Source organism: Grus americana, chromosome 2 (assembly GCF_028858705.1).
Source record: "Grus americana isolate bGruAme1 chromosome 2, bGruAme1.mat, whole genome shotgun sequence".
Taxonomy (NCBI): domain Eukaryota; kingdom Metazoa; phylum Chordata; class Aves; order Gruiformes; family Gruidae; genus Grus; species Grus americana.
This window is the reverse complement of record NC_072853.1, coordinates 50,400,199-50,416,500: the sequence shown is the minus strand read 5'-3', so window position 1 is coordinate 50,416,500 and position 16,302 is coordinate 50,400,199. Positions and strand designations below refer to the sequence as shown.

Sequence of the window (16,302 nt, the reverse complement as noted above, 5' to 3'; positions counted from 1 at the left end):
AAAAAAAGAAAAAAGAAAAAAAGGCATCAGTTTAATGGGAATTCTTTTTCCCTTGTAAGAAATACTCGTTTGGGTAGTTTTGCATGTTCTCTTCACTGCAACTTAACATTTGAATGGTATTGTTCAGAAAGAGTAATTTGAGAAAATCCTAGTAAGAAAATCCTTCTATTGTGAAAATGTGTTAATTGGTGCTACTTGTATTCCAGAGGTGGTAATATCTTCATCTCTCTCATTCTGGTCCCTCTGGACACTTTTGGATACAATGAGGGGGAGGGGCTTTTGGATTTGATTCATATGTGTTTTCGGGTTTGTGTATTTGTACCCACCTCTTGTCTTCCCCCAGTTTGGGGGCATGTGATGAACAGTAATGAATTAAAGTGTGGGAAGAATTGAAAAAATAACTCATGTTGAGAAGGGAGAACACTTCTAAAACAGATCAGAAAAAAAGTAAGCTTGAAGCCACAGACTTATTTTCCCAATTTTGTGTTCTGTTTCATAGTTTTTATTGGTTGGTAACATGCCCCATAATGTTTTCAATGCTGAGAAATAGTCAAAGATTATTTTGGATTAAGTCTTACTGGTTTTCTGATGACAAAGCTATTTTGGAAACAGCTTTGTCTCATTCTCGCTGTAACTGGAGTCTTAGAAGTTTGAAAACCCTTGCAGTTATTTAAAGCTTTTTTCTGTGAGCAAACAGACTGCAGTTCTGAGTCCTTAAACTTTCTATCCTTCTATCCAAAGGTGTCCTGGGTTCAAGGTCGTCTTTGGCCTTGAACTAAGAGCAGTCTGTTTATGTGGTATCGTGCAGTGGGGAGGAAAATAAAAAGTCAACATATGTTTTGAAAGTAGAGTTAGGAGACTGGCTGTTACTCTTATGGTCAGCTTCTGGAGACTGATTGGACCATTCTTCTACTTTACACAGGAAAATTTAGCTGGACGCCTGCACTTCTGTGTAATTTTTTGGGAGAGACTGCTTGCTTCTCATCCTTCTTCTGGCTCAGTGATAACACACTAACTACTTGGAAGCGATGCGGTCTGTCTTGCTCCAAAGTGATTGTTGTGGTTTAACCCCAGCCGGCAGCTAAGCCCCACGCAGCCGCTCGCTCACTCCTCCCTGGTGGGATGGGGGAGAGAATCAGAAGGGTAAAAGCGAGAAAACTCGTGGGTTGAGATAAAGACAGTTGAATAGGTAAAGCAAACAATGCGCACACAAGCAAAGCAAACCAAGAAATTCATTCACCACTTCCCATGGGCAGACAGGTGTTCAGCCATCTCCAGGAAAGCAGGGCTCCATCACACATAACGGTTGCGTGGGAAGACAAATGCCATCACTCCGAATGTCCTCCTTCTTCCCCCAGCTTTATATGCTGAGCATGACATCATATGGTATGGAATGTCCCTTTGGTCAGTTGGGGTCAGCTGTCCTGGCTGTGTCCCCTCCCAACTCCTTGTGCACCCCCTACCTGCTCACTGGTGGGGTGGGGTGAGGAGCAAAAAAGGCCTTGGCTCTGTGTGAGCACTGCTCAGCAGTAACAAAAATGTCCATGTATTATCAACACTGTTGTCAGCACAAATCTAAAACACAGCCCCATACTAGCTACTGTGAAGAAAATTAACTCTATCCCAGCCAAAGCCAGCAAAGCGCTTCACTTGCCTTCTTCCAGGCTGGTTGCATTGACTCGTGTAAATCTTGTGTCTTTTCTTTCTTTTTGCCTGATGCAATGGCAAAGGAAATTTCTTCGTTCCAGATACTGCTTGTGGCTGTTCCGTCCACTGCCAAGACTGGCTGCTCTGTTAGTAAGTGTAGGTCTTGCCTTGCCACCCGTAGTCTAACTCTGCTGTGGAAACTTAGGCTACTGGAAGTAGCTGCCACAGAAGTAAATGATGCAACTGATATCCTGGGATCAGTGCAGAGCCATTCAAGTACTGTCTTTATGTCAAACTCCTAGCTCTGGCCACCATGCATAAAAACAATGTGATACTTCCAGGGTGAAGCACATCTTCTAAAACAGCAATCCACAAATAATCTTGTATTCCCCTGGGAAGAAGTTTGGCAAGAAGAAATGGGAGAAATGTCTTGTTTACCACACTGGTCATTGTTCCATTTTTAGTTTTGATTGTGGGTGGAGAGAACAAGCTTGTTGTCTTCTCTTCTAGGGCTCAGTCTCTGCCAGATGTGATCATTGTTACCAGAACTTAAACTTTACCCTTCTTGCTTTACAGCTTAGGATGCCGGTATGCATGTTGATTAAACATATTCTGTATACTGTGCTTGTTTAAACTTTGGAAATGCTCTTTAGGCTGACCTAGGAAGAGCTAAGCCTTTGAGCAGCAAGTCCTTTTCTGCAGAATGAAAGAAAACCCTGACTCTTCCAAATGATTTGGGAAGACAAAAGTTTTGTTTTTTCCACTGTGTGACAATCAAATTGCTTTCGTTTTTTTTGGCATTTGCGGGAGGGATGTGTGGTAGTTAAGGAGTATGTGGCTTTACGTTCTTACAAGTGGTAGCTTGACAAGTTACTGCCGCCTTTTTTGGCCATAAGCTCCTCTGATGAGAGGACATGCTAGCATAATTTGTCAACTTCAGTATTGGTGTTAAGGATGTGACTGTGGCTAAATGTGAGTTAAACGCAGAAGTTGGCTCTGTAGTGAATGATGATAGGTTTGCTGCTCCCTGTATATCCATGGGGCACAGAGAGGCTGCTGGCTAGTGCTTGGCATTGGTACATGATAGTCTGCTAAAGTATTTTCTTAAAAGCTGCAGAAAATGAATTTAAAAGCAATCACTTTAAATTGGACCTAGACTACTTGCATGTAAGTAGGTGTTCAGAGCCAGACTACAAAATCTATTTCTACACTTGAGGGGTTTCCCTCTATTTCTCTGTGTCTCTTTCTGTCTTTACCACCCCTTCCCCCAGCCCATAGATCTAAAGTGATGCAGGAGGGTTTGGGTTTTTTTAATACTTTGCATATGCTTAACGTATGCAGACTCTTGATTCCAGTTTCTGCTTCTTATTCAAGCTATTGGACAATTGAAGAGTCTACAGCGTGGTCATACCTTTGGGGAAGAGAGGAGCTAAAAGTATTACTACAATTATAAAATATGGCTTCAGCATTTTACTTATCTGCTGCAAGATCTAACTAAGCACAGCCCTGTAAGCTAGAGAGTTTCAGTTTCAGCACTGAATTTCCTGGCTGCTGTCAGTCTAGGCCATACACTTGATGTGAATTTTTTCCCATGTAAACAGGCAAAAATATTCTCGACTGCCATTCACACACTTCAGAAATACAGTTCATTGACCCATATCGTGCCTTCTCTGTACTAGAGATGAACTTAATTCTTCTTATGTGTGAAAGATATCTGCAATTTAAATGACTAATTGCGTTGTAGCTTTAGGCTGAACATATTGGTAACGCGCAAATGTTGATGACATGTGAAGGGTCAAGAGATTTATAATTTAGTTGACAATACATTGCTTAAAATGATGTGGCAAAGAGCCAGAAAATTTCAGCTTAATAATTGTCTATTAACTAAAATGACATATTTGTGTAGTATTCATTACCTCCAGGTACAGATTAAGCATCTGATGTAGCCATACAAAGTGACATGCGTACATGAATCTTGGGCATAATAGTGAATAAACTGACATTATATTTGCAGTAATTTGTTTCAATATGTAAAACATGTTGTTGCCTACATTTGAAAGGACTTGTAGGAATGTTGCAATGAAATCTGAGGAAAAATGCATAGCTGAATAGCGTTCTCTATTCTATGGATCTGACAGCTTCGTGAGGCTTCTTTGTAGGCTGCAGATAACATCATAAATATACATGTTTGTTTGCGGTTGCACGAGAAGCAGCCTGGATCTAAGCCTTTCAGACATTGGCTTGATCTACCCTAGTGGTCTATAACGTTAAAAACAAAACTCCCCAAAACCCAAACCACCTAACACAACCAACTTTATTTTAAAAAAAGAATCATATAAATATTGAGTAATATAGTATTTTAGTATTGTGAAAGTGGGGTCTATCAGACTGAGGCTTGTTAGAATAGGCAAGCATTGGTAGGCTGGCTTGTCACCAAAGCAATATCAACTTCTTTCACTTTGTTTTCTCTGGCCTAAATTAGACACTTAGTAGTACAAGCAAAACTGTCACAATTCTGACAGGGTCTCTTCCTTCCCCTTTGCTGCTGGGGGAGACCCAGGAAAGCGTTTGAGCACTCCACGATGTGTTAAGGGCTTTTTAACCTTTTTTTTCTTCCTGTGAGACAGGAATGCGTTCTGTGTTTTACAGCTGGGCAGCTAATGTACAGGGTATACCAGATACCACCGACCTCAGTGTGACCACAGGTGACAGAGTGGGGGGGTGTGGGTGGTTTGAACCTGGATGCTTTTGCTCTGATTTGCTAGGTGTTCTTACCACCTTTTGGCAATGTCTCTGCTGCGCACAGCTGTAATTTTTCAGTGTTTGGAGATGTCATTGAAAACGGTCTCGTGACTTTGCTTCCTTCTGCTGGTGGTATTTTTATAATGCACAGCAGAGCTGCAATGACAGTTTGCTCTCTTGGGATCTTGGCTCCGGGACTGAGATGTGTTTATGCCACACCAAAAATTGAAACGAGAACTCTTGGCTTGACTTTTAACATTTGACTGAACACTTTGCTCTTCCTTAAAGTGCCCCCCTCTCAAGAGTTTAACATTTTGAATGTGATTGGTGTGAAGCCATTGAATTTGAGAAGGGAACATGTACCCCATCAGGAACAGCTCACTGAGCCTGACCTGGGCTTGGTGGGAAGGGAAGTGTCATCTGACCCCTCTGAGCTTTGTGTCAGGCCCTGTAGAATAGCTCTGAGCAACTTTGATATCCTTGTCAGTACCTGTGATCCAGACTTGTGGATCACATGCTCCAGATACCTTGGAAACTAGGAATAAGGTGGTCATGGTAGCTCAGGTAAAGGAAGAGCCTTCTTGTGAGCTGTGGCTCTGTATCAACTTCACTCTTGCCTGTTCAGAGAGAGTTGGTATTTAATTCTCAGTCCAGCCACTGGAGAGAGCTCTAGAGATCTTAAAACAGGTTTCGGAAACAACCTGTCAACAAAACTAGCTGCACAGCAGGCATGAGACTACAGCAGGAGCTCCACAATGTCTTCTGCTGCCAGGATCACTGAGAGTAACTGATCTCTGTCAGGGGTATATAAAAGGCACTGAGGATCAAGAAAGAGTGACGGCGTGTTGCTTTGGCAAAGTTGCTGATTTTACTTCGCTCTGAGGACAGGCCAAAAGCAGGACGGCAGCTGTTGTGGCCTCCTGGGGCTGGTGTTAAGGCAGCTGGTGGTCTCAGTACTGTGAAGGGCGGTTTCCAGCGGTGCAGAGCCACATTGGCACGGTGCCTTACCTGGCTTACAAACAGAGTCTGTCAGCTCTTGATACCCAGGTGGTTGATATTCAGGTTGACTGGTAGTATTGATGCTGGCAGTTACCTCTCCTGGGCTGCGTGTCTCTGCGTTGTTTCTCTTTTAGAAGGAAAGTGGGGTGCTGGGGGTTCAGTGAAAGGCAGGAACTTCAGGATACAGCTGATGTCTTCCAGCCTCCCCTGTGGAGAGAAGGAGTATTCCCAATGTAAAAAAAGAAAAAATGAAAAAAGAAAAAGAAGTTGCTAGTTAAGGCAGTAATAATTAGATGTTGCAGAAGAGGGATGCAGGCTGGATGCAGTACCCTTTCCTAGAATTGGTTCTACAGGGATGCGTTTTACATTCACTTATCTTCGTACTTGGCTGTGGCCTGGTTGAAAAGCAGGACTTTTTCATTTCCCCTCATCAGAGGCTCACAAAGCTGTCTTAGGGTAGGCTGAAGGCTTTTACAGTGAAGAATCCCCCAAAATAGCAAGATACAAGTGGTCGCTGCCCAACTGAGAGGAAGATAATAGAGATGTCTGGGAGCAAGGGGTGGGCTGGTGGTGTTCTAACCAGGGTATTAAGGGCTCAAAAACAGCACGAGGAAACTTCTGTGCAGGAAGGGGTATATGAGATGTAAATGAGAGGACTGCTGACTGTTGCTTAGGGCCAGACAAGATGACCTGCTGCCCAAGAGGAGGCTCTGAGAACTGAGCAGCAGAGGACCCTCCCCTAAAGTGTCCCTTGTGTCAGCTGGAGAGCTCAAGAGTTGGGTGCTTCTTAAATAAGGTCTTGGACATTAACAGAGGCACCTGTGATGGTTTGTTTTAATGCGCAGATGACATCTTAACTTTAAGCGTTTTCACTTTTGGTTCTCTAAATGTTCTGTTACAAAAAGACAGTCAGTACCTCACCCTCCACTGCTTGGTCCAAAGTCCAAAACAAAACCGTCAAAGACCAGCGTTTCAATGCAGCTGTAGGGGACAGTAGCTAAAAGGAGTTAGCGCTCATCCCTGTATAAACTTAGTTCAGAGTGCGTTCCCCAACACAGTCCCAGTCTGGACTAGAATGACCTAGGCTGTCTGTTGGTTTCTTTAATTTTAAACCATCATGCAATTTGATAGAAGGACCTTTTCTTTTAACTTGGATGTGGTAGCAGCTGTTGGTTTAGATATGTTCAGTAACTAAAGAGCTCCTGGCCCCTGAAATGCTGTACTTGGTAGCTCAGATAAGCCCATGTGATGCTACGTGAAACTTAGAAGTATGCACTGACTGTCTTGGCAAACAGGAGTCCAGGATAAGCTTTGGCTTTGGGTGTGATATTACAGGATAACATTGCTTTACGTCTCTACACTGGGCATGATAGGTAAGAATTAAAGAATAAACAAATCCATAACTCTGTCTCAAACTCAGGCAGTGTGGTGCTTCTGCCCTATGGTAGCATCTTGCAGCTCCAACAGCTTCCAAAGCAGGTTTGGGGATTTGTGCTGTCTGCCCCCTTTTTGGAAGGGAGTGAACAAGATTGAGGTGGCTTTGTTTGGTGTCTTTTTAAAGGTAAGACTTCTAGTCTAATGACTATTTAGAGAGAAAATACTTTCACCTCCATAAAGTTCTTTGAATTATAAAGGACATTGCTGCTGGGTTACTGAAAACCCTTGGGGTTTGTTTCATTTATAACATTGCCTCAGGCCTTCTGCTGCATCCTGTTAGATTGACCTCCTTTTCAACCCGTGCTGGCAGCTGCATTGCAGAGCTATCTTTTCCCTGGATCCTTCAGGGTTGTCATATGACAAACTTGAACCGTGACCCTTTTGTGTCTTACCAGGACAGCAGTGCCCTCTCTGTGCGATGTGGCCAGCAGTCTTCCCCACGCACGCATTTGTTCCAAGCCATTTAACAAACTGAAAGTTTCAAATGATGGCATTTCATAGTGTTTAATAGTATCGACTGTAAAGCAAATGAAATGGTGTTGAATACCCTGCATGCTGCTAGTAAGAAATACAGCTTCCATTTCTGCAATGTGCCCTGGGTTTTCTGCGGTTAGTGCGTGCTCTCTGGTGAATCTCTTTATTTTGTTAATAAATTTCAATGCTTCCCCCCTAACAACAGTAGCATTCACTGCTATAGATAGTCTAGTGCTGGTATTTGTTTCTAATATATGGGGGGTTTAACCCGATTTCTCTAAGCAAAGTGGGCAAAGTCATTTTGCTGAAGTCTTGCAGAGAGTGTTAGGGTAAGAATTGATATAGTTAACACGGCATCCAAGCAACACCATCTCCAAGTGGTGTTGATGCTGGCAGGCATTGCCTTACTGAAGTTACAGAGACTGAGCACTCGTATTTGTACAAATTGCATTCATTACCAAGAACCCTCCAGTAGTGATAAGAGACTGGCTGTGTAGCATAGATTGGCTCCAAGATAAGTAGCCAGTCTATTGTGCAGCTCATGGTAATCTTCCGCCTCCCCGCCCCTAATAATAAATCTTGGGGCATTTTGGAATGCGTGGGGGTTGCTCATTCCAGTAGCCTGAATGTGTAACTACTAAACATCATCATCTCCTACCAATTGCGCTTTCATAACCAAGCGAGGCAGCCAACTGACATGGATAGGCTCGGGTACAGAGTTCTGAACACGTGGATGCTTCGACTGTGTGTGTGTGTGTGTGTGTGTTGCTCCCTTAAAGGACAATTCACAGGTGATGGCTGGCGTAAGAGTTTCTCCTGGCCGTGTTTCAAGGCTAGAACCCACTCGCAGTGATGGTTTCCTTCAAGAAGAGATGTGAACATCTGGAGCTTGGGTGTTTGCAAGTGGGAGTAAGAGCCTTGCACAGCCTGAGGCTCTGCATAGGAACTGTGGTAGTACCTTCTTCATAGTTAGGTTGTCCTTTCTCAGTGCAAGTGTTTACGTGGTATGACTTCAGTGAAATGGCTGTTATTTATCTTATCATAATAATATATTTTTTAAAAACATGAATTTATTTTTTTTGTACTAAGAGTCTTTTCATTGCTTTGACTAAAATAAACCATTAACTGACAAGTGCTTGCTTTGTCTTTTAAAGTATTCAATATGCAAGGACTTCTGGATTGCTGGTTTTCAATACATAAAGCCGAACATCAGCAGGCTAGTTTTATGCAAGTAGGCAGTATAATCCAACCAGTTTGGTCAAAAACCTTGTATTTACATGGAATTCTAATGTTTTTTTTTCCTCTCTCCCTCCCCCATTTAGGATTTGAAAGGCAATGGAATTGCTCCTGGATCATCAGGTTTTAGCCTTACGAAACAGCTGCTCTGTCCAAGAATAACCCGTGTCTGTCTCAGGGACTTGATATTCTGCATGGAACAAGAGAGGGAGATGAAGCATTCTCTAACCTTGTACCGTGCTCTTCTGAAGTGATTTGAATTTTACATTTCAACTTGCTGTCTACTGCCAAAGAAAACACTGAAGCATTGTTGCACTGTCTTGAAATTCCAATTTCTGGAAAATGATCCGTTGTAAGGATAACTCTTGTTTACAGATAAACATTTTTATTAAATACCTAACTTAGCACCTGTAGGGTTTTTAATAATATTTGGCTTAAACCAGTCTGTAAACCAGTGAAAACACTGAGCTGCACACACAAGCACCTAACTACCTGCTTGCATTTAACTGTCTTGCAGGCTCTGAGGGCTTGGTATGTGTCCCTAGTTCACGTATGTCGCTTGCTTCAGTACTCCAGTGTCTGCAACATCTGTTCTACATGTAGTGCCTTCTTCCAACCTTATTTAGGGAAGCAAATAACACTTTAAAGGCACTGCATAGCATGGCAACTGTATTTAATCATGAACCAGCAGTCAGTCAACATGCTAATGTATTGCCTATCTGACTTAGCATCTCCTTAAATTTTCTGGGTTTAGAATTATTACTGGATGCTCGTTAGTGGAGAGTGAAGTAGCAAGCAAAAGAATGAGGGGTGCTTTCTCGCCCCTACCTCTCCTCGACTGCTCTCCTCCTTTCCTCTGAGAAAGTGACTGAGGGGAGGTGCACAAATAGGTCGTTCTTGTGAGTGAAGTACACCAGACAGTGTAGTTAGGGCATACTTCGATGTTCGGGAAAAATTTGGAGTTATTAAACTTGAATACAAGGAGTGAAAGAGCCTAAAAAGGAAGGGTAAACAGAAGAAACAGTTTATCTTTCTGTAGATATAAAAAAATAGCATTGAACTTGAGCATGGATGTAGAAAGAAATGAACGAAAGCAATCTGTGCTGACTGCAAAAAAGGGAAGACTTGAGATGCATTGAAACTTTGCAGCTGGCGACTCTCTTAAGGAGAAGAGCAGTGTTTGCAAAGCACAGGATTCACTGCTTTATTTAGAATATTGATTTAATACCTTAATGTGGTATAACAGGGAGACTTCCCAAATAGAAGGTATTTAGACAGTTGCCTGGTTGCCTGGACTCCGGATTATTAAGACTACTAGGATAGATGCAAAGATTTTTCTGCTTGCTGGTAAATACTGCCTTGTGGTGGCAGGAAAAACCTCTGGGTCGCCCTTCTCCCCAACCTCCAAACATTTTGCCTCCCCTGACACAGTGCTGTACAGCATGGCTATTTCCCAGGACTGGTAGGAAGGGCACTGACTGTAGTGAATGGCTTCCTGCTGAAACTTTTTTTTCTTTGAAGGAACAGGCTTCCTATGGTTATTTGGCATGCTACTTCAAAACTTGAAGCGATCATTCAAATGCCCTCCACCGTCAGAACCACTGCAGATAATTTTCAAATTCAATAAGTTTTGAATCAGTTATGTTTTTTGTGTTGGAACAGTAGTAAACAAATCTAGTAAATGAATGCTGTAAATTATTTATATATGTATATATAGCTTATATATATATATATAAGAAAAGCAGTACTTTGACTAAGCTATAGTTTGCAAGATATTGATGGCATCAGGCAAAATTGTTTTGTATAATTAAATGCTTAGCTTTACTTTTTATGTAAAGTGCAGCATTTTCCATATTTGTGTACTGTATCTTATTGATCAGATGTTAAAAATTATTTTAAATACTGCATTAAAGCAATTATTTTATTAAAAATAATAAATCGGTAACTTTGTTTCCTAATGTGAGAAATTCAGCGTCTGAAGCTGTCATCACCATGACTAATGGCGTGGCTCTGAGAGCGAGCCCCGGCTATCGTAATTGGCACGGTTGCCTCGTGACGTATTAAAGATAAACATCTATATTTTAAGGTTTTTAAACAGAACTAGGTGACAGAGCAAAGAATTACTTGAAGGGGGGGGAGCAGGGAGAAGCAGCAACCTCTTACTTGTCTGATTTCCCCCAGTTGGTCAGCACAGAGGCTGGGTTGTTTGGGTTTGGGTTTTTTTAACACCTGGGAAGAGGTAAGCACTTTGCACGCGTTCTGGGAAATAAAAACACAGGGACCGTCTCAGACTTCAGCAATGTGCAGTGGAAGCATTGTCCTAAATTATTTTTAAAGCAACTCACAATTAATTAAGTGCAGGTTGGAGAACAAAGATGAGCATCTGCATATTGGCCTGCCTCTTTGTCTTCTTTAAACTAATGCGATAGATACTTAATATGAAAGATGTTGGAGAAAATAACTTAATTGATAAATAGATATATATAAAATGACAGATGATTCAAGTGGTTTTATGGCTTGCCTACGATGCAGATTGCATGCTTTCATTGCTGCCACAGCAACTTGTCTCTTTCACCAGTAGTTCCTCCCTGTGTGCCACCTCTTTCCCCCCCACCAAAACACCCCAACCCCAAAATTTTATCCTGTAAGGAATAGCAGGCATTTTCAGAAAGTTTTTTCAGCAGGTCTTTAGGCCTAATTTCAGACAGTGGCAGACAAGGCCTTGGTGCAAAGGCTAAAAATACTTTTCTTTTTCTACCTGCGTCTCATTCAAGCTCAGCGTTGTTTCTGAGAAGAACAAGTGTCCTCTGAAGTGGCACTTAGCGAGACAGTTGAGCTTTGCCCAGCCACACTGGGAGTTAAGAAAAGATGACCACAGGTTCACTTCCCACCTTTTCCCTGTCTCATGACCTTTGATGGGCAGGCGGACTGCTCCTTATGCAAACACCAAAAGCCCAGTCATGAGGCGACGAAGACAAACCCTGCCACGGTGCTCCCGTGCCTCCTAGTTCTTGGCATGCTCATGTTCAGGCTTGGGGACCTAGCAGCAGAGCTGTCTATGTCACCGATGCTGCGAGAGCTCTAAAACTTACGCCGGGCACTTCTTGCTGTCCAGACGGCCTGCTAGCCTAGTGCCTGTTTCTGATGCACCGAGCTGCCTGGAGAACTGCCCCTACTGCTCCAGTATTCTGAATTTAGGGAAAATAGTATATACAGTTTTGGGGGGGAAAGCTGTTGTTGCTGGCTCTTGTCTGCAGCTATCTGAAAAGCATAGTAAGACGAGTTTTTTATGTTACAAAAGGGGCCCTGTACTCTTTCTCCTCCAGCTGCTGCTTTTTCTCTGCATTGCCATTTTCAAGTCCTACCACTGAAGCCAGCCCTTTGCACTGTCTTTGACTCCAGCTTTTCCCTTCCTCTCCTGGGAAAGACCAGCCAGAGTGCACTAACACACCCCGCAGCTTTGTGCAAGGTTTAATGAGGAAGGTAGCGGGGGCCCCTGAGACGTTGCTAGATGATTCCTCAAAGCCATTGCACTCTCTTGGACACTTTGACACGAGCAGCTTAAGGCTACTGTTTGCATCGAGTTGTTCTAGGCCCACTCTCTTGTAGGCACCTGTGTCCTCCCATGTGAGTGCGCTGCTCGGCAAAAAATGCCGTCAGCTGTGCTCCAGGTTCATCTCTTTGCTCTGTTCTGTGCTTTCCTCTTCATTTGTAGTCACTGGGGTGAAGAAAGAAAGACTGAGGCAAACAAGGATGTCCTGAAGGGGCACACAGTCCAAGTGATTGGACTTGATGAAATGGGCTTGCTCCCAGCAACTTTGCAAATGAGGGCTGCTGGGTGTCTGAGGCCAAGCACTGCATACGCTTCCCTCTGCATGTAGCACACATGACGTCTACATCCTCCAAGAGCTGGATCCAGCCATCGTTATCCAAAATCTCGTGGCTAAAGCCTGCAGCTCTGGAGATGACTGCAATCTGAAGTGAAGGCTTTGCACCTCTGATGAGTGCAAAACTGAGTACCAAGACACTAGAACGTAGCACACCGGACCTCTCAGTTTTGCCACTTTTGGCGCTGGGCTTGTAACCACCTGTCAGTGTCTTCTCTGTCCTACCCTCATCTAGTAGGCAGGCTACCTGTCTGCAGGCCACAGTGCCAGTGTTTCACTTGGTGCAGGGCTTTTGTAAGCTAGGTGAGCACCCCTTTTGGCTTAGTAGCACTTTGAAGGAATAGGCAAGAAACCCAGTCTTCTCCTTCCAGGTACATCAGTCCTTGTTCCTACCACCTCTTCTTTCCTGGTCACTCCGTGCCTGCTCTCTCTAGCTATTCTGGTGTGTTAGCTGCTAACTTTGCTACCCAGCCTCTTCTCAGGATTCCCTGCTTCACAGTTCACAGGTTGCCTCCAGACACCTGCTTTTGAAAAGGTTTTTGCTGTGAAGGTGGGAGGACAAGGAGGATTGTCATCCTGGACTTGAAAGTTGAATGGCTGTTCTGGCGTGGAAGGAGGTGGTGGTGCAGGTCAGCTCATGTCAGCCCTGAGGCTGCTGCTTTCTGTGCAGGGAGCAGAGTCTCGCAGGAAGTTTGTGTTTCGTGGTGGCCAAGACTTCTACCATTAAGTCCTACTTTGGTCAATGGTTTTCTACAAGATCCTTGCAGCAGTAGGTACTTCCCACCTTCCAAGGGATGTTTCCCTGGTAGGATTGTCTCTTCAGAACCACCTGAGGTTCTTGCCAGAGACCCCATCAGAGCCAGTCATCCCTTCTCTTCCCCAACTCCCATCTCACAGCCCCACAGCTCTTCCAGGTATCTCCTCTTCAGCCTCTTTCTGTCTCAGAAGTAGGAAAGGGCATAGCTATGTCTTGCGTGATTCAGCTGGACGTTGGGCAGTAGCAAGACCTGCGCTGAGGCCCCAGGGAGTGACCAGTACATGTTTCTCCAGAGCTCTGCCCATCAGTAGCGTCACTGAAACACTGCATCCCCTGGGGCTGTGCCCTGGCATGATGGAGAAAAGGTGGGAGTCTTCTTCATGGGTATTGCAAAGGCAAAAAAGTCGTCTTCATCTCAGCAGCTTGGCATGCGCGGTCCCACTCCGCTTTCCTTGAAGAGCTGCACTTATCAGTAAGTGGTTACCCTCTCTACCAGATCACAGGGAATATTATTTTAAAATCTATTTGGAATGAAAAATTATCTGACAGATCATCTGTATCTGTTTTTGAGAGCTAATTCATAATTATGTGTAGCTCCCCAAGCTTCTTGAGATATTTGCACTTCTACTTTGAAGTGTTTAGCGTGACGGGGTTTATTATTTACAGTTATTTGAAGGTGTTTCTTATTTCTGTCCTTAGAAGCTGGAAGGGAGGAGGGGGAATATTTTTTTTCAAGTAATTATGTGTGAATATACATGTACACTGTGTGTATAAGGATGGCTAAGTAACTTTTTAAAAGAAATACCCTACTTCTTGTAAGGGCTGAGTTGTAACAGCTCCCAGGCGTGAAACTCCAGCAACAAGGAGAGAGGGAGGAAGGAGACAAATTCTTGAAGAGGTTGCAAGTTTTAATATGTTAAAATCCTTTGATACCTTTGTGCAAAATTGGGCAGAGAATAAAGACTCCCTTGAAGGGCTGATCAGCGGGACTTCTCAAGAAAGGAGGGCAGGAAAAGGAGAAGGCGCTCGGAGGACTGTAGGCAGAGCTCGCTCCTCTCTCCAGGAGCTTTGGTGATACCTTTACATGCATTCTAGCAGAGGCTTTCATTTACAGAAATGACAGGAAAGGGCCTTTCTAGAAAAATAAAAATTAAAAAATCCATCAAAGTAGGTGGGTATGTGTATGCAGGCTATGTATTTAATGAAGCAGACTTATTGAGTAATTTCTGTTTGGGAAGAAATCCTTTAATTGTTGCTTCCTGTTCAATGAAGCTTTTGTTCTTAACTTCATGTTTCCTAAAATTTGGAGAAACCCTCTGTAATCTTCTCTCTTTGGAGGAGTGGCAAGAAGGTGGTCCAGCCACAGAGCTGCAGCACTGCAGGATGCAGGAATGGGGGGATATGTGTGCTGTCCACAGGAGTTGGTGGCCTGACTGATGCTGAAAGAAGAGGCTGGAATGAGCAGAAGATGTATAGATACAGTAGATACCAGAAGACATGTAGATACAGCATGGGCTATTCAACACCTCAGAGTTGAAGCAGTTTTCCTCCACTAATGTTAATAAACCATGGATGGAGGCTTACAGCTCATGCGAGCATCTGCCTTGCGTCAAGCTGACATGGTAATCAGGGTTGCGCTACCTCTTGTCAGGGCCAGGGCTGTAATTTTCTGCACCCTGCCTTTCACCAGCCGATTCATTAGCCCTTTGCAGCACAGCCGGCGGGCAGTGTGAACTCCAACAGGCCTCATCTCACACAGCTCTCCGAGTCTTTGCTTCTAATTTGAAAGCTTTAGCCTTCTTTATTACAGGGGGAAAAATTTGAAAGTGACCCAAACTTCAGGTACAGCGGGCAAATATTAAAAGTAAGGTTGGTTTTTGCCTTTGAAATTCCTCGCTTCTTAGAGACTCTTGGTGAGTGATGCCCCAGAGCTGGGGAGGATGGCTCCAGAAAGAGATCCCCTCGAGTGTGCAATCAGCCCTTCACAGCAGTCTGCTGGGGATGCTGAAACAGAAATCAGTGTTTCGAGTTTTTTTTCCCATGCCGTAAAGAAGAACCTGTGGGAAGGTTCTGCCTGTGTCCTTACACAAAACCAGGATATCCAGTAATTAGTGAGAGAGACCTCCAGGGCAAGCTCAAATTTTGCAACACTTCCCAAGGCAGGGAAAATGCCCTGGGCTAGGGCAGTCTTGGGAAGAGAGTGAGTCAGAAGGCGCTTTTTTTTTTTTTTTTTTTTTTTTATTCTCTACAGTCTTGATCAAGTCAAAACTTCAGAAAACTTTGCAGAGACCCATCTCTTCCAGACCTCCCTATACCTGGGTGAGGCTCCTCCACCTCCTGAAGCAGACGGCTGACTTTTCAGGCTTTTTCTCTATAACAGGCTAAACTTTTTGCAGTCCTGAGCAGCAGCTGAGTTTCCGACAATGGCTGGGAGCCGGGAAGCCCAGCTGACCCCAGGGGCAGTATCCCCCAAGGGAGAAAGCCGGGGAGATGCAGGGCGGCAGGGGCAGGGTGCCCCCTCTTTTGGTGATTCCCCCCACCCCCCAGAAACACAGGTTTCTGCTCAAGAAGGATTTAAAACCCTGCATAGCTGTCACCTGCCTTGGGCGGCACTTTGGCACCCAGAAGTCGAAGCAGCGCCGGGTGCGGGCAGGGTGGCTGGCATGGGGGCGATGGGTGGCTCCTGCGCGGGGTCCCGGGCCCGGTGCCGGGAGGGGCGGCGGGGCTGCGCTGGCAGAGGCGCCCTTGGGAAAGCCGCCCGCTTGGCGGAGGGCCCGGAGGAGCCAGCACAGCACCGCACCGCACAGCACAGCACCGCCCCGCCGCCCCGGGGCCGCCGGGCATGCCCGGCCCGGCCCAGCCTGCCGGGGACCCGCGGAGCTGCCGCGGGACTGCCTTGCCCCTCGGCTGCGCCGGGCTGGGGTCCGGTGGCTTTCAGCCAGGGGATGAGCTCGTTGGAGGTGGGAGACCTGGCCGTGGGGGCTTTGAGACAACGTTGGGCCAGGCGATCCCCCTGGGAGCTCCTTCATGCATCACAGCACCATATGGTCAGCCACCTTGGATGCACCTCACGTTGAGGAGGGCTCAACACGAGGAGACTCCATGAGTCTCCATCATGGGCAG

At 44.8% G+C, this 16,302-nt stretch overlaps 1 protein-coding gene across 1 annotated transcript in view; it reads left to right on the top strand.

Moving 5' to 3' along the window:
• Positions 1 to 10,208, top strand: part of TAF4B (TATA-box binding protein associated factor 4b) — a 72,896-nt gene extending 62,688 nt beyond the window's left edge. The window contains exon 15 of the mRNA XM_054816334.1: positions 8,622 to 10,208. Coding sequence (XP_054672309.1) covers positions 8,622 to 8,789 — 168 coding nt within the window. The 3' untranslated portion in view covers positions 8,790 to 10,208. The remainder of the gene's footprint in view (positions 1 to 8,621) is intronic.
• The last annotated feature ends 6,094 nt before the right edge of the window (positions 10,209 to 16,302 follow it).